This window comes from Leptonotus elevatus, chromosome 9 (genome assembly GCF_054856555.1).
Source record: "Leptonotus elevatus isolate MCC_2025b chromosome 9, RoL_Lele_1.0, whole genome shotgun sequence".
Taxonomy (NCBI): domain Eukaryota; kingdom Metazoa; phylum Chordata; class Actinopteri; order Syngnathiformes; family Syngnathidae; genus Leptonotus; species Leptonotus elevatus.
Genome location: NC_141247.1, coordinates 25,316,554 through 25,340,779, shown reverse-complemented (window position 1 = coordinate 25,340,779; position 24,226 = coordinate 25,316,554). Strand labels below are relative to the sequence as shown.

Sequence of the window (24,226 nt, the reverse complement as noted above, 5' to 3'; positions counted from 1 at the left end):
TTCGTCACTATCCAATCTTTTTCAAATGGATTATCTGACGACTTTTTCATCAAATAATCACGTTTTCGTATGGATTGGTTTGTAATTTAAAGTGCTTTTTAAATGCAGCAAAAAGGAGTTTTATGTCAAATAAAATGTCTTTGTTGATGCTTCGAGGCAAAACTTTTTGTTCCCAGCCTAATGTCAGTCACAATTGTAATTGTAATATTGAATATTTGTATATTCGATTCGAGTATTAATAATTCTTTCTCTAGGTAATTGTTTTCCAAAATAAAAGCAAAGGTTTGCAATTATCTGCTTTTAACCTGTTTTAAATTTATTGCTTGACGTGCTGTACGAGTAGTGACTCCACAACACAAAAAGAGAATCAGAGAATATTTACTATTGTGAGGCTGAAATCAAAGGATTATTTGGACAACTTCGTGACAAACAATGATTCTAAACGTTTAACAAAATATTTACCATCTAAATTGTTGCACCTTCAAATTGGAGCGATATTGTAATTATTCAAAGAACCTTTAATTGCAAACATTTAATTCGGCAATCTATTTAAAATGTTGATTTTTACCTAACTTTTGAGTCTTGCAAAGTAAGATAACGGATTAAGCATTTTAAAGAAGTCGATCGCTGATGGTTGAGCAAGACAAATCAAATGAAGTCAATGAAATTGAAAAAAAGGCATCGAAAAGAAAGACCTCCGCTAAAAGTAGATTTTTCCTGCAGTTCTGCAACGACCCAAAACACAATCTTGCGCGCGCCGAAATCAAACTATTTTTGCAACCCACGCGACTTGTGTCGACGCGAATCCACATAAACGCGTGCATAAACACATTTGCCATCTGATGGGAAACATGGAACAATTGTTGCTACGCGTCTAAACAAATCAAATCGATTGCTAGCTTAGCAATGACGCCGCCGAAGTACTAAAGCCAGAGAGAGGCACGCGAGAAATCTGACTCTAAAGTGAGAATTCTCACATTATTATGGAAAATATTCGTTTTTGAACAGTTATGAATCGTAATCAAATCATCACGTGTCGAATCTCGATGAGTCTAATAACTGATTTATTGGCACACCCCTACTTTATTGAACATCAAAAATGACAAAATGACCGAAACCCAATTACTGTACTCAAGTCAACCGTCAGTAGAGTGCGCCCTCTGCTGGAGACATGTAATGCTGCACCAATTAGCTCCACCCCACGTTGAACCACTCGAACTGCTCAGTTTGAATTTCTAATCCATCCATTTTCTTAACCGCAAGATCAAATATTTTATACTATACTATTTATTTATTACTATTTTCTATATTTTTACTCTGAATAATGTCAACATTGAACTAAACAACATTTTTAACTCTAATTGTATTTTAATTGCAAAAATATCTCATTACTTTTATTTGACCATTAACTAAATATGCTATATACTATGTATATATGTGTGTGTATGTATGTATGCAATGTATATATTTGTATGTATGTATATAATTGATGCGTTTTAATTGGATAATTTACTTTTTTAAGCTATTTTTTGCAGTAAAAGGTTCATATTTTGTCTATAATTAATTTGATATTTTTATTATATTCCTGTACAATTAATATGTTGAAAAACAAAGTTTGCCACTTGCTGTCAACTAAAAAATGACATCACAGGATAAAGGCTCAGGATAATGACCAATCACGGCTCACCTGTAATCTGGGTTTGGTCATGCGCTATTCGCAAGCTGAGCTGTGATTGGTTGTTACTTGATACTGAGTAGATGTGACGTCATTGACGGCGCGTGGCAAATGCGTTTTTAAAAGTATTAATTAATATATGCCACGGAGGAGGCGGGACTTCCGAGTTTCACACATCAGCGCTTTTTGCCGTTGCTGTTTGCGACGTGTGGGCCGAGCACAAGGTGCTAGTGCTTCCGCCCTTGTGCCCCTCGGTTGCGCGTTCCCGACGACGGGTGCGAGCGTTGGAACTCGGTCAGCAGTGGCCGGAAACGGCGCTGATGTGAAACCCGGAAGTCCGTGGCATCTGGCCCATAGTACATTAACAATAATAAAAATATCAAATTAATTATAAACTAAATATTAACTTTTTTATTGCTGTAAACAAGTGAAGTATCCTTTAATTAAATAGTAATTTTGACGGTTTCGTAAACGAAAGCAAGCAACTTGAGGAAGGCCAAGTGGGTTAAAGCAGTTTATTGACATGTAAAGTTTCCGTTTTCGCATCTCGCTCGACTCGCTGAGGACGAGGAAGGAGAGCAAAAAGTACTTGTGGAGTTCAATCAAAAACAATCATCGTCAACATCGTAACTGCTTTCTGCTCTCGTCCCGTGAAACTAGCTTCTAAAATACTGTGTGACGGGTGGGGGGGGGGATCCGGGTCATCCAAAACATCAGAGAAGGGGGAACTAGTAGCTGAAGGGGGCGAAAAGACCAAATGGAGATCAAGTACGAGTGGAGTGAGCACGCATGCAGGCCGAGCAAAGAAAGAAAAAGAAGAAGAAAAAAAACATCAAAAGAAATCCGGAGCATTCATTCCACATTCAGCTTCTGTACTAGTACACGCTTTGTCTTCACTAGTGCGATAATTCAGCACAATGACGGATAGTGAATAAATGCTTTTCAATAATCCGCTACTGGAAGACATTTCAGCACACTAGTAGCACAACTAAACTTTACGCGATGCAACAACTGTGCACTACCAACGCTACTAGTGACACGCTGGTGGAATTTGTGAAAATGTCACACTGAAAGCTGACAACGAATCAATGGACACGGAACAAATGCTCACGAAGCCGTTTGAGCATTTATTCCATATGCTACTAGTGCGCTCAATTGCCTTAAGAGCATACTCGTACGCGGGTGCACTAGTAGGAGTACGGAATAAATGTTGCAATTTGTCACACGCGCACAGTTAACATTCCATACATAAAACTGATTGGGACGAGTTAAGTGAGCAGGTTGAGGACCTAATATATACGTATATAAGGAGAGCGATTCCAAACAAGCTTGATTCTTGCAGCTAAATAACTTTGAGCAAGGCCCTGTTATGCATCCAGAACGATTCGTAGCACCACTCCAAAGCAAATCGAGTGCTTTTCCACTTTTTTTTTTTAAAAAAACATTTGTTGAACCAAAAATCATTTTTAAACGAGTGAAATGATTGGTGAACAAACTGTACATGACCAGCAAATTAAATACACACAAAAAAATAATGAGAACAATTTGCATACACACTTGTAGCAACCTCATGCTAGTGTTTAACCTTGGCAGGAAGTGAAAAAGCCCCCCCACAAAAAAAAAAAAAAAAGAAGCTACAAGTGAAATGCATAGCAGGAGTTTTTTTTTTTTTTAAAGATTTTTTTAAGAAGGTCTCAAAAAGCAATAAACAGTTTCCAGTCGCGGCAGAAAAACAAAAATAAATAAGTTTGTTTGTTTTTGCTTTTGTGGCATGATTGAGCTTGTTTTCTTCTTCTGAGCGACCCTGAGAGGTAACAGTTGTATGAGTCTTTTTTTTTTGTTTTTTATTTACGGTTTCGTTTTGAGATGACGAATGTGGAAACGCTAGAAAAATACCCCAAAAAACAAGAAAAAAGCTTTTATGTACACTGAGATACGGTGTCGGGTCGAGTGCGCCCCTTAAATGCCATGCAAATGTAAATGTTAGTGTTCCTTTGGTAAGGTTAGACACACACACACTCACAAAATTCTACATGTGCGTCCATTTTTACAAAAATAAGTGTAGAAAAATTGCCGTTACAAATCTGAAAAATGCATCCTCCAATGTAAAAAAAACAAACAGAAAAAATTATAAGTAGCATCACTTTATTATTTTCCATCTCTATAGTATATTAAAGCTATAACCAAATATATTTTATTTATTAAGTTTTTTTCAAGTTAGTGAGGGTATACGCCAAAATGGTAAAACCCTCCGTGTTTTTGTTGTTGCTAAAAATTTCCTTCAAAATTGTCTTGATAAAATCTGCATAGCGCGTCTTGTTGATGTGCAACGTGTGCATCGCGTGTCGAAATGTTTCAAACCAAAAGTAGGAAAAAAATTCGGATGTCTGGTCCTGCTCGTACGTAAGTGCCACCAAAATATTGACAACAAAATCCAAAATCAGGTCGCAACATTTGATAGGAAGCCAACCCATCACTTGTCGCCTATTTAACCTCAAATGCCCTATTTATTTATTTATAAAATTACACTTCATTTTATTAGTTCAACTGCATTTAAAAAAAACTAAACAAATGCACCTAATAGCAATCCCGTCTAAAAGCACGCCTCCTCGTTTTTCCTGCAGTACCAAGTCTGCCCTGTGAGTGGCAGCACAGGACATGTCGACGAAGAAATCGATGAAGTTAGGCTAACAGTTAGCTTTTCCGGTAACTTGAAGACGATCACACACAAGAATTCGCCATCGGAAATATTCAACCGATTTAAGGGGAAGTGACGATCGATCGTACGAGTGTACCCAATTATCGTCCGTGTCAGTTTATTATTTAGGATCGCCAACCCCGATTGTTTTCTGAGACGTTGGACGCGCCCCACACGGCACGTTGAATCTGTTAGCGATGTCCGATAATCAGCTCTTTGCCAAATTTGATCGGAAGGAAAACTGCTAAAATACGGTATGATTTATCACCCCGCTAAATCGTTTTTTGGGGAGTCCGTCACTCAGACCAACTAACGCGGTTTGAACTTTACACACGACGGATTTTCCATCGGAAATATTGAACAGGTTTAAGGCGGGTGTGTTTTAGGGGTGTGAATGAATACACCTCACAGCACAAAACAATCTTTTGAGATATTTGCTAATCGGGCCTTTTTCCCGACATTGATTGCGAAAGGGGGAAATCGCCAAAACGTGTCCTGATTATCGTTGTGCGCGCACCCCGCTTAAGTACGTTACACACCGCAGGGAAGTAAAAAAAAAAAAACACACACACAAAAAAACACATTGCCCAAATTACAATTAGTGTTGAATCAGGAAGAAAAAAAGAAAGTCATTTATCGTCTCATGTGAGAAACGATGGTCGGCGTCCTCGTTGTGTACGGAACCTGCAGGCTCGTCCTCCTGCAGGGAAACTGGCCGCTCGTCAACACGCACGCACGCACGCACAAGGTCCATCCAGAAGTCGACGTGGTTCGGCATCCGCCCGCCCGCCCGCCCGCAAGATGTGTGTGCGTCACATCTCGTCAAGTGGCAGGCGGACTTGAGGAAGTCTTGACGGAGAAAATGGCCGCAGCCATGTGATGAAAAACAACAAAATGGAGGAGGAGGAGGAGGAAGGGGCGGGACTAAAAAGCGCGTGCATAGTCGACGGTTGCGTTGGCACGTGACGAGAGGCCGGTCCACATGGCTAGGCGGCGGGACTTTTTGTCCTCCCTGGGGGGGCCACGTCGGGGATGGGGGGGGGGGGGTCTCTTCTCCTGGTAAGAAACATCAGGAGACAATTGAGCTTTTTGGACGAACGATAACCATGTTGACATGTCTAAATGCATCATTTCTTTTTCATTCTCAGCAAAAGCATGAATTTTATCCAAGAGGAGACTAAGGGCAGAAGGTTTACGGAGCATGAGCAAGTTACTAAGCAGGAGAACTAAAAGCAAATAATACAGATTTGTATTTCTCAGTAATGAGACAAACTGACCCAAGAGGAGATTAAGGGCAGCAAGAAAGCAGAAGAAATATAAAACAATCACATAAATAACTTATCCAACAGGAGACTAAGGGTAGTGAGACAAGCACTGCTTCGGGGCAAAAAGGAGATGAGGAGACGAAGGTTAGAAAGGAACCCGAGCGCCGGCAAACAACAAGTAAAGTTAAAAACGATGGCGTTAACCTTTCAAGAAGAAGACAAATTGAAGACTAAAGACAAACAGAAAACAAAACGCTGAAATGACATCCAAGAGGAGACGAAGGGCAGCAAGAAAACGGAGCACCAACAAGTAACAAAAACAAGGAGACAAAAGAGGGCAAATACTCGTCGTACGGGGGCAACGTCAACCTAAAGGAGATGAAGGGCGGCAGTAAAACTACCTGGCAAAGCCTTTAGCTGGGAACCCAGTTGTGGGCGCCGCCCTGCGCGGCAGCGGGCCCGGCGTAGCCCTGCCCGGCGGGGCCGGCGAAGGGGTCGAAGTTGAAGTCGATGCCGTCCGCGTCCATGAGGTCGCTGTTGATGATGTAGTCCACGTCGCAGTCCAGGTTCTCGGTGAACATGTCCACGTCCAGGTCGGTGGGCAGCCGGTCCTGCGCCACCTGGAAGCAGGGCGGCGCCCCGAAGGGGCCCGCGGCCGAGGGGACGGCGTGGTGCTGGGTGGCGTGATGCTGGGCGGCGTGCAGCGCTTTCAGGCCGGGCATCGGCAGCGGGTCCTGCGACATGCCGGAGAGGATCATGCCCAGCCCGAGAGGAGCTTGCTGGTGCTGGTGCTGGTGCTGGTGCTGGTGCAGGTGGTGCTGCATGGGCGCCTGCACGCTCCGAGGGCTCGCCGCGCCGGCTTCCAGGCCCTTGCCCAGCAGCAGTTGGGTGGGTTTGGGCCTGACGCCCACCACCGGGGAGCCCAGGCCCATCAGGCCCGCCGGGGCGGGCGCCATAGGGTCCACCTGCGCCATGAGGACGTCGCTGGGAGGAGGCGAGTCGGAGGTGAGCAGCGCCTCCAGGCTGGACGGCACGTGGGCGCCGTAGTGGGCAGCGGCGGTGCCGTGGGAGGAGTTGAAGAGGGAGTTGCCAAAGTCTTTCCCGGCGGGCCCCACCGCCGGCTGGGGCGGCGTTTGAGGTGCCTGCAGCTGATGAAAGGAGGAGAAGGACGAGGAGCCGCGGGGCAGCAGGGTGGCGGCAGACGGCAGCGGGGTGGGCGGCGCCGGCGGGGCCGTGCTGGGACTGGCGCCGCCCTGCTGGCCGCTCATCAGGGTCAGCCCGTCGATCAGGTCCAGCTCCTCCATGAGGGTCTCGGCCAGCGTGGGCGTCAGGGCGCTGGCGGCGTAGCGGCCCAGCAGCCCGTCCTCGGCGAGGTTGTCGTCGTCCTCCTGGCCCGGCGCGATGGGCGACAGCCGCCCGCTCAGGGTGCTGGCGTTGGAGCTGGTGCGGGGCCGAAAGGACGTCCACATGTCGCCGTCGTCCAGGCTGCCGCGGGACGACGGGCTGCTGCTGCTCACCCCCCACTTGGGGAACTGCTGGGACGAGTTGGGGCTGTCGGCGCCGGCCCCCGCTGGCCCTACCGCGCCGTCGCCCTGCAGGGCCCCGCCCCCGCCGCCGGCGCCGCCGGCCCCCGCCTGCTTCTTGGTCTGCTTGGCGCGCATGCGGCTCTTCAGCAGCTTGCTGCTGTTGTCCATGGAGGCGGCGCGGCGGCGGGGGGCTTTGCCCGTTTTGCCCCCTTCGGGGTTGAGCATCCACCAGGAGCTCTTGCCCGTCGACTCGTTGTGGACCCTCAGGAACTTGTTGTGCAGCGACAGATTGTGGCGGATGGAATTCTACGAGGAAAAAAAAACAACACAATTTTCACGGTGGCCACTCTTCAAATGTTCCCCGCGTAAAACTTCTCGGATTCATATATTCTGTTTTTTGTCATTGTTTTGTTTGGGGCGTCACCCTGTGCCATCTTGGTAGCAAGGAAGTATGTTGACGTGATTTGAGGAGCTTCATGTAAAAACTCTCGCTACCAATAAACAATATTGAGGTGAGTTGAAGAGTTTCATGCTTTTTGTGTAGTGATGGGAAAATGAAGCCTCATGAAGCACCTTAGATATTTTCCTTTTACTCCTCTAGATGGCGCCCTTGCCTTAAAGGTTTAAGGCTAAAGCAATGGAAAGTAATTAAAATTTCCACTGCATCTTTAACCCGAGAATGCCATCTAGAGGAGTCAAAAAATATCACAAGTGCTTCATGAAGCTTCATTTGTCCATCACTCCTTTCCTGCCATCCTATGGCATCTTAGCGCCAAGGAACTGTGTGGAGGTGCCGCGAGGAGCTTCATGTAATGCTTTGCCGCCATCTTGTGGCCTCTATCGGCAATTGTGACTGTTTTTGTTTGGCAAATGTGAACGGTTCATTGAGGGGAACACGTTGCACACCCAACTTGTAATTGGTGATAATCAGCAACAAATAAAAACATTTTTGTAATAGATAACAATGTTTTTTTAAATATATTGTCCATTTTGCTTTATTGGATTTTGCAAATGGCGATCTGTTCTCAATTTCGTTGAAGGTAAATGCATAAAATAAATATACTGTCTGCCACTGCCAGACAGTTAAAGAGTTGCACAAAATAAAGATGTTTGAATACAAACATTTTTTTTTAAGTGATCTCGTTAAAAGGATTTTACAAAAATTCTAAAAGTGAGTATGACCTATTTCTCTATTTTATGCCTGTCAAAAAAGTGTTTTATTTTATTTGAATGGTTAATCTATTTCTTTACTTGCCTATAAATACCGTCAATATTTTTTGACTGATTTCACCATTTGCCTGATAACACAGTAAAAATAAAAAGTAAAAATTTTAAAAAAAATTTGGACAAATTGTACAAATAAAGCTACTTCATTTTTGTTTTAACAGTTTTAAATCATAACTAAAGTCCCCAATTTGAAACTCATTTTTATTGTTTGTCCTTTGACTCAGCCTGTTACTCGACATTGTTTTGGCGTTTTGTCACTTTGTTGCTGTATTTTGTATGCAGCTGGCGTTGCTTTGAAGTGCTCTAAAAACATAGTTGCGTTCATGGCGAGAGAAAATGACATCGATTTGACCTGAGCATAAAAATGCTGAATGGGCAATTTTTTTTTAGTAAATACAAGCGAACATACACTTCAACAAAACTTTTCTCACTGTACATTTCCCCCAAAACGAAAGTATTTTGTCAGTAGCTGGCCTCAACCCAACAGTTGAGCAGCACTGTCGTTGTCTACTGCACGTGGACTGACCTTCCACCCGGCCGAGCTGTTGCTGTCGCCCTTGTCTCGGAAGTAAGGCACCGTCTTCACCATCCACTCGTAGATCTGCGCCAACGTCAGCCTCTTGTCCGGCGCGTTCTCGATGGCCTGGCTGATGAGGTCGGCGTAGCTCTGGTTGCCCCACGCGTTGCGCCTGGACGAACCCTTGCGAGGTGTCACGCTGCCCGCGGCGGGGTCGGCCGCCACCCCCGCCGCGGCGCCCACCGCCTTCTCCGGCTCCGACGTGGCCGCGTGCTGCCGCTGCGGATCTGGCTTGTCGTCGTCGGCGGGGGGGGTCCCGGCGGTGGATTCAGCGCCGTCGGGGGCTTCCTGCTTCACGGCCGAGATGTCCGGCCGGGGCAGCGGCCACGTGCAAGAGCGGGGCCGGCTCTGCGGCTCAAAATCCGGGTCGATGGGCGGCGCTGGCAAGTCCTCCATGGCGATGCGCTCGTCCATCTCCACCTTTTGGCTACTTCCAATACACTCCAAAACACCGGAACTACTTACAACCCTCTAAATGTTTTTATTCCAGGTAGGGAAAAAAAAAACAATAATATACTGGGAGTAAACACTGGAGTCCTTAAAAAAAAAAAAAAAGGACGTAATAATCTGGGCACACCAATAACTCCAGTTAATCCTCAGATTGGAGATTAGGGAACCCAAATAATCTCCTTAATACTAACTATCATAAACCTTCTGATTTATATAGGAGGAGGAAACGGGAGCGCCTTTGTTTGAAATAATCGTATGAATTTCCCCTATACGGATGAATAATCTACAAATAAAAAAAGGAAGCACTCAAAGTACCTTGAAGTAAAAAAAAAAACGATTTTTTTTTTTTTAATCTACAAGCACTACTTTTAGTAGTTGCAAGAGTTTGACAGTAAATGAATGAGTTTGTAAACAAAAGTGATGTTGACAAGCGTTGCCACTTCTATTTGCCCATGAAGGATTGTGGCAAGTATAATATATTATTAGATAGGAAAAAAAGAGCTCGTACTGTTTAAAAAAATAAATACATAAAAATAAAATCCAGTTAAAAAAAAAAAAAAGCCTTCAAACGACCCCTACCACTACACGCTGACAGTCCAGTCTGGGCCGAGATTGAAGACCAACCACAACACCAATTTGACCACTAGTGAAGGGGAAAAAAACATACAAAATGGTGGCTATTACTTCAAAAAAACAACAACAAAAAAAGGAAGATGAATTCTACTCACTAAGTGTACGCGACTACAAGAATCCAATGGACAGTGCAGTGTTGCTTCAGGCGTGCACAATCCGCCACATGTCGCCATCTGCCATGTTTGTCCACTCGTGGCGCCGCACACGATGCCACGGGAGGTGGTTACAAAACGCCTCCGACTCCGCCGCCCAGGCCCCGGAGCTCGCCGCGCCGGGATTCTTCCCCCCGCGACGTCTTTTCGTCTCGACTCCCAACAAGTGGCCGAATGAAGTAAGCCTGTTCGGCGGAGGCGTACGAGTCCCCCCCACCCGGTGGGGTGAGGCTTCCAACTTTTTTTGGTGTGTGAAAAACAAGTCCGGGTAGCCCCCCGGTCACGTTAGCCGCTTAAGCTGCTGCTACTCCGGAGTTTGCAACGCGCCGAAAAGTCCGCCGAGAACTCGCCCGAAGTGGCCGTTCGGAGGCAGCGGCGACTCGGATGGAAGTTGCGGTCGTGCCGGTGGTCCGACGAGGCTCTCCTCGGGTGTCTTGAATAGTTTTGTTTTGCGTTTGTTTTGTTTTGACTCGAGGCGAAGACTCCCTTCTGACGTCTGTTTACCACTGTCAAGTAAAACGCACTGCGCATGCGCCGAGGTGCATTTTGGGAAAGGGAGTCTTTCGGCCGGGGAACGCGGCGTAAACAAAACTTGAACCTTTTATAGCGCCTTACGTAACTGTCCCAAATTCCAGGTACGTACTGTCCACGGGCCCCAGTTAGGTATTAAGCGGAGGTCAGTAGCCAAAGGTGTACTTAAGTAAGAGTAGCAGTAGAGTAACAAGGACAAGGAAAAAGTAGTCCGAAATTAGTGGGGTAAGAACATTCCGTGAAAAAGCTACTAGCAATTTTTGAGTAACTTGTGGTGTATATTTTATTTATTTATTTTTAGTCAAATGGACAAAACACCAATCAAGAGTTTGCAAATTATATATTGCCCAACAGTAATCACTTTACCAAGAATAATAACACATTTTATAAAGTGATGAAAAATGGCAGACTGTAGCTCACTGTCATAGATTAAAAGTGTTTCTTCGAAAATTAAAAAGTATAAATGTATGTTGCAATAAAGCTACACTGACAAGTACAAATAAGGTAAAATTAAGTACATGTAACAGATTAAATGCTGTATGTTACTCTTGTAATAACGATGGACAAACAACACATTGTATCATCAAAAATGGTCATTTAACTTAATACATATCGAATTTGGGGGAATTAATCAACAAGTAGCAAAAATAGAAAATAGTCACACTTAAACAGAAGTACAGATACTTTTTTTTTTTTTTAAGTCTCAGTTAAAAATAAAATACTGATTCCACTTCTCCTTTATTGAATCAAAAAGTAAAAAAAAAATACATTGAATTGAATGCTGTTCGATATTAATCAGTGAAATTTTCAACTGCGGTTGACTTTACCTTTTTAGATTTGTGTTTTTTACATTATGAAGTCCGCTGTGCCAGTAACGAGCTTGTTTTGATCCAGCTATTAAGTACATATACTATATCTGTTTTCAAATGTAGTTAGAGACGAGGAGACAAGTAAAAATAAATAAATAAATAAATAAGTAAGTAAATATAAGTTTGAGGAAAGTACAGATAGCTAACTTAAGATTTCCCCACTGCTCAATGTATCACGTTTTACTGTTGATTCTCACCATACCAACCCCACAAATATTTTGGGACAGCGACTGTATGGGAGGGGACAAATTGTGCTCCATGTTGGTTATTGTTTACCTGGCTGGTAACAATGTGTTCCGTTCTTTCTCTTTCATTATTCTAATGATCAATATTGAAGCAGATAAACAGGAAGCATGGAAATACTATGTGTAACCCAGAGTAACATATGTCATATGATGGCTCATTAAGTTCAAAACCTAAAGTTCAAATTCATTTTCTTTGTGTGTGTGTGTGTGTTTTCTTCCCGACAGAGCCTTTGTGTGATGATTTACAAAGTACAGTGCATTATACTTTGCGTATTTTGTTATTCATGCTTCGCTCTTGGTTGAATTCAAAGAACATGCTAGCTGGTAGCTGGATGACTTATTAAACTGGGAACCCGGGCATCCGTTTCTCAAATGTTACTCGTACAGTAGGATGAGATGAAGAGAGCACAATTTTTGTTTTAGTTTTTTTTACACTTATGTGCTTTCATTAACTTTTGATGGTTAGTATGCATCATACTATACTAATAGTACGACTAAGCAGAAAATGGACAGACATATAAACAGAAAATGGTTAGTTGAAGTGTGACCATGTCTAATGTAAAAAAAATAGTCAATATTTGGATGGCGGTCTTTATTTATTAAGTCAAAAAACAACAACAACAAAAAGTGTATGGTATGTTTTCACTACACAAGACCTAAAAATTGATTCCTTGCTTTAACCAAGAAATATTTTGAAATACATCACTAGTTAAGTTGTAAATGTGTAATTAAAAATGAATTAACTGATATCACATTTATAATGTGCGACAGCTACAGCACAATCCTAAATACCAGTGCGAGTAAGTACAAATACTTTGTGATTCAAGTAGATCAGGTATCATGCGTAAGCGGACAACCAATTATTTATATTTGTGTTGATTTATTTCAGTTTTTTTAACTTGTTTTTTTGTATGTGCTGATTTTGTTTCTTCATAACTTAGGCTACTTTTTACTTGAAATGAAAATTGTTACATCACATTAAGCTAGATTGACTACTTGATTTTAATCTAATTTATTATTTTATAGAATGTATCATTGAGTGTGTGTTTTGCCACCTCTGCTACTACTAATTATTGTACTCTGTGCCAATTTTGATGAATTGAGAATGAACAGTCGTCGCGTATGAACGTCATTTCCCAGCGTGCCTTGCGGCTGTTTTGTGTTTACAATCAGCTGACATCCGGCGTCTTCGCGTCCATTAGCCGACGAGCTTCACATTCGGCTTGATCCAGCTGCACTCGAAAATTTCCGCCGTAAGAAAAGCGCCGCTCGATGATTGTTCCACGCTGCTGAATGCGCATTTTGACGGCCGTCGTCAAATGCAGGTGAGCTCGACGTCAAGCAAATTGACGGCGTGTATTTTGCACTTAGCCACTTAGCTTCCTAATAGCCAGCGGCGGCTGGTTTGGCGTAAGCTAATGCTAACATTAGCCCAATCCCCCCTCCTCCCTCCCTCCCTCCTTCCTTCGGCTCACTTCGATGGGCTCGATTTTGTCAGGAGCTTCGAGGCAGCCTGACGTATTTATGTCATATATTTGGATAGAGCAAGTGGTTGATATGAGCGACGCCGCCTTCCGCACAATTGATGCCGTGCAGTTGCGGCGCTGCTTGTAAACGCTTCCTCCGCCGTGTTGTTTGTGTCAGGGCTCTGGCCCCGACTGCTGCAGCTGAAGCACGCCCGTCCTGCTCGCTCTCTGCTCCGGCTACACTGCCTCGTCTCCTCGCTGAGCCATGAGCACCCACCGGGACCTCGACATGGTCAGTCAGCCTCTCCACTAAATGCACTTTAGCGATTTGCACTCAATGTTCCACACCATATACCTTATCACCATGACGTCACACGCTGGAAAAAGTCGAATCATTCTCAGATGCCTTCACTGGTAAACAAACCATTCTGTCATTTGAAGGAAGCATGTCCGTGTCAACCAGATTCTGAATCTGAATTACCAGCACTGATTTGTTTTCTTTCGTCGTTTTCGCCATCAACAGTCTGCACCAAAATCTGCGTCTAAACGTCACTTCCACTTCCAGGTCACCAGGCCAGGCAGCGGCATCCAACACCAGCCGACCATGTTATGGTCCATTGATTGGCTGAGGTTGGATGAGCGCTCAATTGCTTTGGACTGGCATTTCCGAGTGACACATCAAGGGATGTTTTGCAGCCGAATTTGTATCTGAATGTAAAATTTCCGGCTGAATGTTAAATTTGCAGCTGGATGTAAGTTGAAATAATTGAATGTCCGGACAAATGTTGAGTTTTTGACGGTCTAAAAAGATAAGATGATGGGGGGGGGGTCTCAACTCAAGGGAGACAGTCCGACGGATGGACACTGCGCACTGCTATGTTTCTTTCTCAGATAGTAAATGAAAATGACCCATATAAAAGCTGAGAATAATTTTTTTTGCCAGAACTGATACCCCTTGACATCATCATAACTTCTATGAGATGCCTGTGTCAGTTTCCATCCATCCATCGGTGCCATAGTGTTGATATTTGGTGATTATCTCCTCCATTTGAAGCCGTTTTTTGTCTCGTGTCGGAGGAAGGCGTGTGGTTGGGCAGACGTGTGGTAGTCCGCGCTAAGGGATTAGCCAATGTCCGTAAACACTTAGCCGAGACGGCGACTGCTGCCCCCGTGAACGCCATCTGTCTAATCTCAGTTAAAACATTGCCCTACTTTCCTTTTAAGGTTGCGACGCCCATTGATTGTACCCCGGTTGGCGCTAATTCCTGACCGCCGTGCCCCCCCCCCCTGTTCCCGAATTGGCAACACACACACACATCAATGTAAAAGATAGCTTTTGATCACTGGAACAGGTATTTGTCTCCTGGGAAGTGTTCAGTTGTCATATTTGAGCTCAGGATTTCACATCCACACAAAAATATTATTAAGATAAGAGAAAGATGCCATCCTTTATTGTGCGCTGTAAACATTGTCAAACAAAATGTGTGACTGAAATGCAGCTTGTTTGCTTTTTCAAATGATGATTTAGTTTAGTAGCTTTTAGCTGGAAACGTTTACAAAATCAAAAAATCACGACTATTATTTGTTAAGGTTGAAATGTGTTTTTTCACCGGCGTGCTTTAATTTTAAAAAGTATGGCTAATACAGAAAGAAAATTGTCATTAAAAATGAAGTGTTCATTTGTTTTGATATTCTCATCAATGTCAGCCTGTGAAAATTGCTTCGTTTTTTTATGTCGTTCAAGTGAATGCAAGCACATTCAAAATGATAAAAAAACAGGTTTGTGTAAAAAGACTCATGGGGGCTTTAAAAACAAACAAACCATAATTTCATTCATATAAACCCATTAAAATATGTTAATGGGAAGATTTGCTGTATTTGGCACACAGAAATTCGTTGAACCTGTCGTAAAAGGTGCATTAATCCTTAACGACGTCGGTCGCCTTGTCCGGTCCATAAGCATGACTTTATAGCTCCCTGGAGCATTAGCTGGGTTGCTGCTGGTGTTTTGTAGGAAAATGTAAAGCTATCAAGAGTGGCTAAGCCTTTGAGAGCCCCGGTAGCCCCTCATTATCATGATTAAAAAAAAAAAAGAAGTCATTTCGTACAGCGTTTGAAGGATTTGATGTGCGGGCCTTTGGATTGGAGAGCGTCAAGGACGCCGGCGATGTAAGATGTTGCCACGGGAAACGGGGCAGATTGGAGGTTGTTTTCATTTGAGGGGGGGGGGGATGAAAGGGACGTACGGGGAGGGGAAGCTCGTTAATATGACATGGGTATGTAACCCCACTTTGAGGTTATCCGGTTCACGGGGGGGGGGGAAGGGGCGAGCACGTTGGGGGCCGCGTCGTATTTGTAAACAGATCAGAGAGCGGGATTGCCCTGTTTTGACGTCGCACCTCGTGCTCTTTGTTCTCACTTTGCTGCTTTCTTGACGCCAACAAACCGCGGGGAATTTGACACAATTTGCAGGGTTTCCGCAGGTCATTAAAAAGCATCAAAACTCATTGAATGTCTTTTGATCAAAATGAAGGTCTTAAATGGCATAGAAGCATTAAAAAAATGTCGAGGCAGTAAAAAAATTCAATGCGATTGTTTATTTTATAGACAACGTTGTGCAAAGGAGTCACTAACGCAATTTAGCAATAATAAATGCAGAGGAAAAAAAAGGATGTGTATTTGTGGAGACTATTTGTATTTTGCGATGGACAAATTTATGTCAGCTTCATGTTCCAAATATTTGCTCTGAACTTGAAAAGATAAATTGCGACTTTATAAAGTGGCAGATTTGCGAGAAAAAATCTCAGAAATTTACAATGATGGGGGACAACCCTATTTCAAGTTTTGAAAATATTCCGTAGTGCCTGTCGTCAATCTCTCGCAGTCAAGAAATGAGAAACTATCGGTTAACATCGCTTTGAGGAAATGAAAAGACAACTTGCCAAGATTTGAACCCTCAACCTCCGAACTGTGAAACAGACGTGCTAACCACTAGCGCACCGGGATGCCTCAGAAATAATTGTTCTTGTGAAGTCGGCCTCAAAATGTTGAGTTGCGAACGCGTGTTTCTCATTTATATTCCCTTGACGGCTTTTGGAATTCCGGCTGCATATTTGAAAACCTTTTAAAGCAGGAGTCCCCGTTCTATTTTTAGTTCTTTGTTCCAGCTTGTTGCTTAGTGGTGCAACTCCCGCTTAACCCCCTCCCATGCCCGCGTGCACCCCCACCCCACCTCTTTGCTACGCACTGGCCATGCAAATTTAATAAGATGGCCCAGAGCTGTCTGGGACACCTGCGGTTATCGCATTAGACCAACAGACAGACGGACGGATGAATGGACGCACGGAGGCCCCGCCCCTTCTCTCTGGCGGCATCTGGCAAACGCCGCTCGCTCACTTGGGCGCAGCGTCAGAAAGGGTGGAGATCGGCCACGGGTCTAAATCTCATTTGAGCGGAATGCTTATCTCCTCGCGGCCCCCCACGTGTCCCCTCGTGCCGGCCGAGGTTAGAGGTGGTGGCCCGGATCCACCAAGGATTTATTCCCGTGACGTGATGATGATGATGATGATGATGATGATGATGATGATATTTTGATGTCTCAGGTGCACCTCCGCCTCATCCTGGTCAGCGGGAAAACGCAGGACTTCACCTTCTCGCCAAACGACTCGGCCACGGACATCGCCAAGCACGTGTTTGAAAACTGGCCCACGGGTGAGCAGCGGTCCAAATGTCATGTTTGTAAAGAATACGCGGCAGGGTGCCGCAAACTAGCATGAAAGTCGATGCTAGGTCAAATGATGCTAATGGAGCTTTTTATGGAATTGCTACCTCCCAGTTAGCCAATACCTTATTTGGTTATGTCTATTTTTCAATTAATTTCCCAGTTGAAATGCAAATACGGCCGACGTGACGTCAACCAAGTCATCGTAGCATCGACTTTTCAACTCAAACTTTCACTCTGCCTTGGTCAAATGACCCGGAAGAGTTTGTTTACATGAGGTGGCGCCGTGGGAGAAAGCTGTGTGTTTTTGTCCCCTGACATCTTGGTGAGATGTCCTGTGAGGTCCCTGTTGAAGCATCCGTTTAGCCAAGGACCCGGAAATTGCCTGTAATCTTTACAGGCGCAATTCATTTGACCTATTCTAAACTTTTCAATGTCCAACTGTTGAGTGTGTTTATACGTTTTGCACTACTTGTTGAAATTAGGAAATGGAGAATGACAAATGGCACAATACGTGTTTGATCCACAAATGGAACAATAACATTTGCCTCCAGTGGATAATTGAGTGCAATGCCCGCCTGTTTTTACACATTGCAAATAATTAGACTCTGGTAATATTTCTTTGTTAACATTAGAAAAAGATCTTTATGATTTTTTTGTTTTCAGGGCGGAAAGCGACACCAATTATTAGTAGTCAAGGAGATTGATAACCTGGAGCCAATATTAATTTTCAGTAAGAGGGAAAATATTGGTGTTTAAAAAAAAAGAAAAGAAAGAAATGTCAATGACTTTTTAGATTTGCAAAATTTAGATTTAAAAAAAAATCTTAGACAATGGATATCTTTGTTTTGAAAATTTCACAAAAAGTTCAGGGAGCTCCAAGGCTCTGCAGCACGTACAATAGCGAGTACAGTAAATAAGGGTTTTCAAAAGAACTTAAATGTTCAACTTTGACCTCTCTTTGTTTTCATTTCAAACAACAAAAGGTTTGCAGGGTCAGCAGCATCTCTTGCAAAGTTAACTGAAAATTGAAATCGATATAAGTTAACCGTTTTAAATTGATATAAATTGATTGGCAAGCCCATAAAAAAAAATGCAGATATTCATCAAACTGTCGATTCTGTCAATTATTGGTGCAGATAATCGGCCCGCCAATTATCGGTCTATCCCTGATTAACAATTTTACTGTATACATGTATATTTTTAAAATTCATTTTTTGTTTTTTTAAGCCTGGGTTATTTTAAGGTGTTCATGATATTTCTATGAATATGTGAATTATTAAAGAGTGACCAAATGTCTCTATGCGGATTGCATAAACAGTTCCATCTTTGTGTTTGCCGATCAGGATGGGAGGAGGAGCAGGTGAGCAGTCCCAGCATACTGCGCCTCATTTTCCAGGGACGCTTTCTTCACGGCAACGTCACCCTCGGAGGTGACCATTTCTTGAAGTTAACAAAACAAAAACCCCCCAAAACGCTTCCTGCTTTTTTGTCCTCAGGCGTTTTTCCTCTTTCTGATCCTGAGCTGACTGAAAGATGACAAAATCACCACCCGTTTTTCGTTTTCTTGCAGCGCTGAAGTTGCCCCCGGGCCGAACCACCGTCATGCACCTGGTTGCCAGGGAAACGCTTCCAGAGCCCAACTCGCACGGTAAGCACACAAACTAGAGCAGCGCGCTCAGTGCTGGACTTGATTCCCAGGTTACGCGTCGTCGTCGTCGTCGTCAGCCAAGCTCGCACCGCTGCCTCATGACTTGATCTCGTTTCCTTATTTGCGCCCTCCCGGGTCCTTCTTATCCTCACTTCAACCTCATCTCATCCCACCAGAGACGCCAGCGCTCGGGGAGAGACAACCTCTTACAGTAGCGAAACACACGCAAGGACTTGTAATTGTAAATATTGAACATGTTTAACGTTGATGATTGGAAGCCCTGGAAGAAAAAAAAACAGAATAATCGCTTCGGCTAATCTTCAGATGATAAACTTTGGTCAGAAGAAACATAATAGCGATCTATTTTATTTTTTAACAAAACTAGTGATAGACCAATATTGTTTTTTCAAGGCCGATACCGATTATTAGTAGTCAAGGAAGCCGATAAGCTAAATTTCAAGCTGATATTCATTTGCAGTAAGAAAGCCAAATATTAGCGTCAAAATGTAAAACAATTACTTTGTTGAAATGCCTTTAAGCGTGTTTGTCAAAACAAATTTGAATTTCAAGTTTTCTAAACTTTGGAGGTTTTTGTTTTCATTTTAAACATAAAGAAAAGACTACTTTTGTTTAGAAATTAAAACAAAAATTGCAGGGAGCTGTCAGGGCCATCGGAATGTGTTCAACTCAATGAAAAACGAAGCAAGTAAATAGCTCTGTAAAAAATCATTTTTAAATTAATAAAAAAAAATGTGTCGGGAGTTCCCGATGTCCGCATCATCTTGTATAAAGTCAAATTTAAATAATAGATCATTGAAAAGTTACCTGTATCTCACTGAGCAACAAATGCATGCGAACGTAGCAAATGGAAAATCGTCAGAGTTCGTAAAATGTTTCAAAAGATCTTTGCAGACATTCAAAAAAAATTCTGAACAATTTCTTACCGACAAATAAAAACCCGTCTGTGACCACTAAACATCTTATAAATCCTGACAAAAATCACAAATTTGCTACGTTTGCAAGCATTCACCGCTCGGTGAGATAGCAGCTGCATCGGCCTTCAGATTCGTAAAAAGACCGATACTGATATTTTTCAAAATGACAAATATCCCAGCCGATTGTCGATCCACCCCTTAACAAATGTATCCAACCTAACAATTTTCACAATGTCATTACGTCACATTTATTGTCTAAAAAAACAATTCATTCCTGTGTTGCGCTTTCATTTTGTCTTGTTGAAAGTCGGGATTCCTCCAAAATGCTGTTCTTCTTTTTTAACTTTTCTGTTTGTTTGAATTGTTCGCGTGTGTGTGATTCTTATTGCTGATGAGATGTTTTAATTTCCCGTTGGGGACGAATGAAATATCTCCCAACCGAGCACATTTAAGATCATTTCTTTGATTGGCCATGAGGAAAATGAAACCAAACGTTGCCATGACGACCGTTGTCAATCTCACTTGTTGTCGTCTGCTTTCTTTTTAGGTCAAAGAAACAGAGAAAAAACCACAGAGAGCAATTGCTGTCTCCTCTTGTAAGGAAAGAACCCCCCCCCCCCCGACACCCTTACATAAATACTGTATCTATAACTACACACACAAAAACATGCACACACACCTCCTCCTCCTCTTGTCCGTCGTCTTATCAGCGGTGGACTAAATCACTGGAAATCTAGTTGATGTTTTTGTTTTGTTTTTTGTCCTGTAGGCGGCTTTTTTTCTTTTCTTTTTTTGGTGCCAACGTACCCACAAAAAACACTTTGAAAACATCAACATTTGTGCCCTCACTTGAACTGCTGGACACACACACACACCCCCCCCCCACACACACACACACACACACACACACACACACACACACACACACACACACCCGGTTGCTTTTGTGGATACCCAACTCGGACTGAACTTTGTTAACCCCTTAATGCACTTAACCAGTTTCATGGCAAGTGTGTGTTGTTCTTCATCCTCCTCCTCTTCCTCCTCTTCCTCCTCCTCCATGGATGTTATTTTCGCTTCATCAGCGGAGCAAACGGAACTTGTGCCATCTTCTCCTTCATCCCACGTTTCTGCCTCAGCACCGGTGGCATCTGTGCCATGAAAATGTTTCTTTGTTCGGACCAACGGAAATGGGTTTGGCGCTGGGAGGGGGGAGGGGGGAGGGGGGCTGACAAATTCAGAAAATAACTTTAAAGAAAGGAAGAAGGCCAACGTCGGCGGCTGCAAAAGGGAACACACTGTGGCTTTGGAGTCACAGCAGGCCAGTCCAGTTGAAAATGAAGAATAATTCTTTTTTGGGGGGTGGGGGGTTGCGGGAATGACATTTTTGTGGATTTGCCCTCCCGCTGATTTGAATGCTGTCTCTACTTCTCGTTTGCCTTTTATCGTGGAATTCAGTAATATCATTAATATTGAAACTGAAATATATCGATTTTTATCTCGTGTATAGGTATTTGTGTGCGATTGTGTGTGCGCGCGTATGATTGATGCTTGGGTGGGGGGGGGGTGTCTCCGAGAGAGCGGCGACAAGCTTTGCTAACAGGTGGGGAAACTTATTTGTTTCTGTTTTTCGAGTGTCCTTTGCATTGTGATCTTTTTTTTGTCACCGCTATGAACTCTCGTCATGTACAAACTAATGATCTCGTGATCAATCTTGAAATAAGGCAAACGCCCCGCCCACTTTTTACTCTGGAGAAAATCCTGAACGGCTGCCTCGTGTCTCCTCTCTCACGTCATCTGTTTTGTACTTTCATTCATAGGCTGTCTTTCAAATGGTTGACTTGGTGTTCTAAGTATTACAATGACCTCCAAATTTAATGGCATATTGTATAGAAGTGTGAATATTAATAATAATAATAATAAAAATAATTAATTCTGTCTGAAATGAATTCCTCTCACGCGTGTGCAGCAAATGCTTTCATTTTGTTTAAGAACCTTCTGCAATTGGACTTTGGCACGTTTTTAGAGCTGTTAGATGCCATGTTTCTTCAGACCGATACTCAACTCTTTTGAGTGGTCACAGATACCAAATACAGATACCAGTACTACATAAAATTCCGAAAATGACAGCTCATTTTAAAGAAAGACATCTATATTCCACTATAATATTTTTATTAAATAAAAATACAATTTTTTTATTCCTCTAAATTCTAGTTCCTTAATGTAAAATGGCCACAAGAATGCAGGTGATGCTGGCCAGAATTGTTGATGGAGTAGTACTCTCCGCTGTGATTGGTCAACTGCTGGTCACATGACATATGGATGCCATCTTGTTACTGCATATATATATATATTTATATATATTTATATTTATATATATTTATATATATTTATATATATATATATTTATATTTTTATATATATATTTATATATTTATATATATATATTTTGTTTTTATATATATATATATATATTTTTATATATATATATTTTTTTTAGATATATATATATATATATATATTTATATATTTATATATATATATATATATATATATATATTTATATATATATATATATATATATATATATATTTATATATATATATATATATTTATATATATATATTTATATATATTTATATATTTATATATTTATATATATATATATATTTATATATATATATATATTTATATATATATTTATATATATATTTATATATATATATATATATATTTATATATATATATATATATTTATATATATATATTTATATATATATATTTATTTATATATATATTTATTTATATATATATTTATTTATATATATATATATATATATATATTTATATATATATATATTTATATATATATATTTATATATATATATATATATATTTATATATATATATATATATATTTATATATATATATATATATATTTATATATATATTTATATATATATATATTTATATATATATATATATATTTATATATATATATATATTTATATATATATATATATATTTATATATATATATATATTTATATATATATATATTTATATATATTTATATATATATATTTATATATATATATTTATATATATATATATTTTTATATATATATATTTGTGACTGATTTAGCATGGCCATGCTGCTTAGAAAACTACATTATGATGAAAACTTGTCGAAAAGACAGCTGAAATGTTTGCTGTCAAGTGGCTTATGAAATATTGCCTTAAAGTTATATTTACCTCTCACAATACAACAACTCACACCTTAAGACCTTTCACACTCACCAAAAATCTTCTCAAACACCAGAAAAACTCACACAAATCCTCTTACATTCACCTAAGTACCTCTCACATAAATTGAAAATCATCAAAACACCTCTCTCACACAACCAAAACAATCTCAACCCCCCCAAAAAACAAAAGTAACACACACAAAAACTACCATGCACCCCCCCCTAAAAAAAGAACTTTGATGCATCAAAACACTTCTCACACAGAATTATCTTACGCTCACCCCAAAAAGCTTACAACAACAACAAAACTCTCACTAAACAGCTCTCACACTCACCCAAGAAGTTTTTGCGTGTGTGAGAGATGGAAGTTATTTTTGTGCCGTACGGCAGCACCTGCTGCTCCAGCACACGCCGTCAAGTCGTCTCCCTTTGCGCATCCATCATCACACTTACGGGTGAGTACGCCATTTTTTTTTTCTTATACTTCAACGTACGCTGATGAGAATTTTCTAAAACTTGTGTGACAGTAAAGAAGAAAATCAGCTGACTGCCGTCAAGTGGGCTCGCTTTCGACACATCCCGCCAACGGACGCATCATCAGAGGGTGAGTTGAGTTTTCATTTTTTTTTTTGTACCAAACTTTATCGTGCTCGACTCATCGTGACGGTTAACGCGTCCGTCTCGCATTCAAGAGGTTCTGGGATCAACTCTCGGTTGTTTGCATGTTCGTCGTCCGTTCGCTTTCTGCTGTTGGCCATCGGTGTCGACGTAGGAAACACATTCACATGTTTTTTGGCGCCAACGTTTATTTTTATTCTCCCCATTTTTTGTCTAACAACTTCCGTAATTGTAAATATCTGTCCACATTCCACATTTTCCACACACAAAACAAACAAACAAACATTTGAAATCTTTCCACAATTCTCAACCAATTCAAACTTTTCCAACTTCAAAATCTTCAAGAATTTTGCTCATTTTATTTATTGAATTTATTTGTGTGAAAGGGACAATGCACATTAATCAACATTTTACAACGTGCCCAAGTTTTTAAAATTTAAGCTCATTTTCATCGGCAGTCCCTTGGGGGGATGTAAGAGACGGCCTAAAATGAGAGTCATTAAAATCACAAATCAATTTCCAATAATACACAAGAGCATTTCCTGTACAGTTGATCGTGTTAACTAATCTCTCTCGTTCAATGAGAGCAGTTTTGGCCCGGCGGCTTCAGCCACTGTTTAATTTTTTTATTTTTTTTTGAAGAGTCTTGTATTTGTTTTAATGTAAGTTCAGCGGGAAACGGCATTTCATAGTTTAGTTCCCGGATAGCAGAAGCTGGACTGTCCAAAAGTTGGTCTAA

General features: G+C 41.6%; 2 protein-coding genes across 5 annotated transcripts; one reads left to right on the top strand and one right to left on the bottom strand.

Annotated features, from left to right (window-relative positions):
* Positions 1–5,386: 5,386 nt before the first annotated feature.
* foxo4 (forkhead box O4) lies at positions 5,387–10,716 on the bottom strand. Of its 2 annotated transcripts, XM_086084515.1 has the most exons (4): positions 10,147–10,716; positions 8,918–10,061; positions 6,040–7,470; positions 5,387–5,429 (listed from the first exon to the last, which is right to left on the bottom strand). In XM_086084515.1, exons 2-3 carry the CDS (start codon positions 9,380–9,382, stop codon positions 6,052–6,054), a joined length of 1,884 nt encoding a protein of 627 aa, XP_085940641.1. In that variant the 5' UTR covers positions 9,383–10,061; positions 10,147–10,716; the 3' UTR covers positions 5,387–5,429; positions 6,040–6,051. The 2 variants fall into 2 exon arrangements, with proteins under 2 accessions (XP_085940641.1, XP_085940640.1); XM_086084514.1 differs by having other exon boundaries at positions 5,387–7,470.
* ubl3b (ubiquitin-like 3b) lies at positions 10,202–21,570 on the top strand. Of its 3 annotated transcripts, XM_086084518.1 has the most exons (6): positions 13,022–13,173; positions 13,493–13,606; positions 16,917–17,025; positions 18,382–18,468; positions 18,609–18,686; positions 20,169–21,570. In XM_086084518.1, the coding sequence occupies exons 2-6, from the start codon at positions 13,580–13,582 to the stop codon at positions 20,219–20,221; spliced, it is 354 nt and encodes a 117-aa protein (XP_085940644.1). In that variant the 5' UTR covers positions 13,022–13,173; positions 13,493–13,579; the 3' UTR covers positions 20,222–21,570. The 3 variants fall into 3 exon arrangements, with proteins under 3 accessions (XP_085940643.1, XP_085940644.1, XP_085940642.1); XM_086084517.1 differs by lacking the exons at positions 13,022–13,173; positions 13,493–13,606 and adding an exon at positions 10,202–10,382; XM_086084516.1 differs by lacking the exons at positions 13,022–13,173; positions 13,493–13,606 and adding an exon at positions 16,002–16,818.
* Positions 21,571–24,226: the final 2,656 nt, after the last annotated feature.

Coding starts and splice junctions, on each gene's coding strand:
- ubl3b (XM_086084516.1), top strand. CDS start 16,645: ATGAATGGACGCACGGAGGCCCCGCCCCTTCTCTCTGGCGGCATCTGG. Junction 18,469..18,608: donor CGGCAACGTCACCCTCGGAG/GTGACCATTTCT, acceptor GTTTTCTTGCAG/CGCTGAAGTTGCCCCCGGGC. Junction 18,687..20,168: donor TCCAGAGCCCAACTCGCACG/GTAAGCACACAA, acceptor CTTTCTTTTTAG/GTCAAAGAAACAGAGAAAAA.
- foxo4 (XM_086084514.1), bottom strand. CDS start 9,382: ATGGACGAGCGCATCGCCATGGAGGACTTGCCAGCGCCGCCCATCGAC. Junction 7,471..8,917: donor ACAGCTCGGCCGGGTGGAAG/GTCAGTCCACGT, acceptor TTTTCCTCGTAG/AATTCCATCCGCCACAATCT.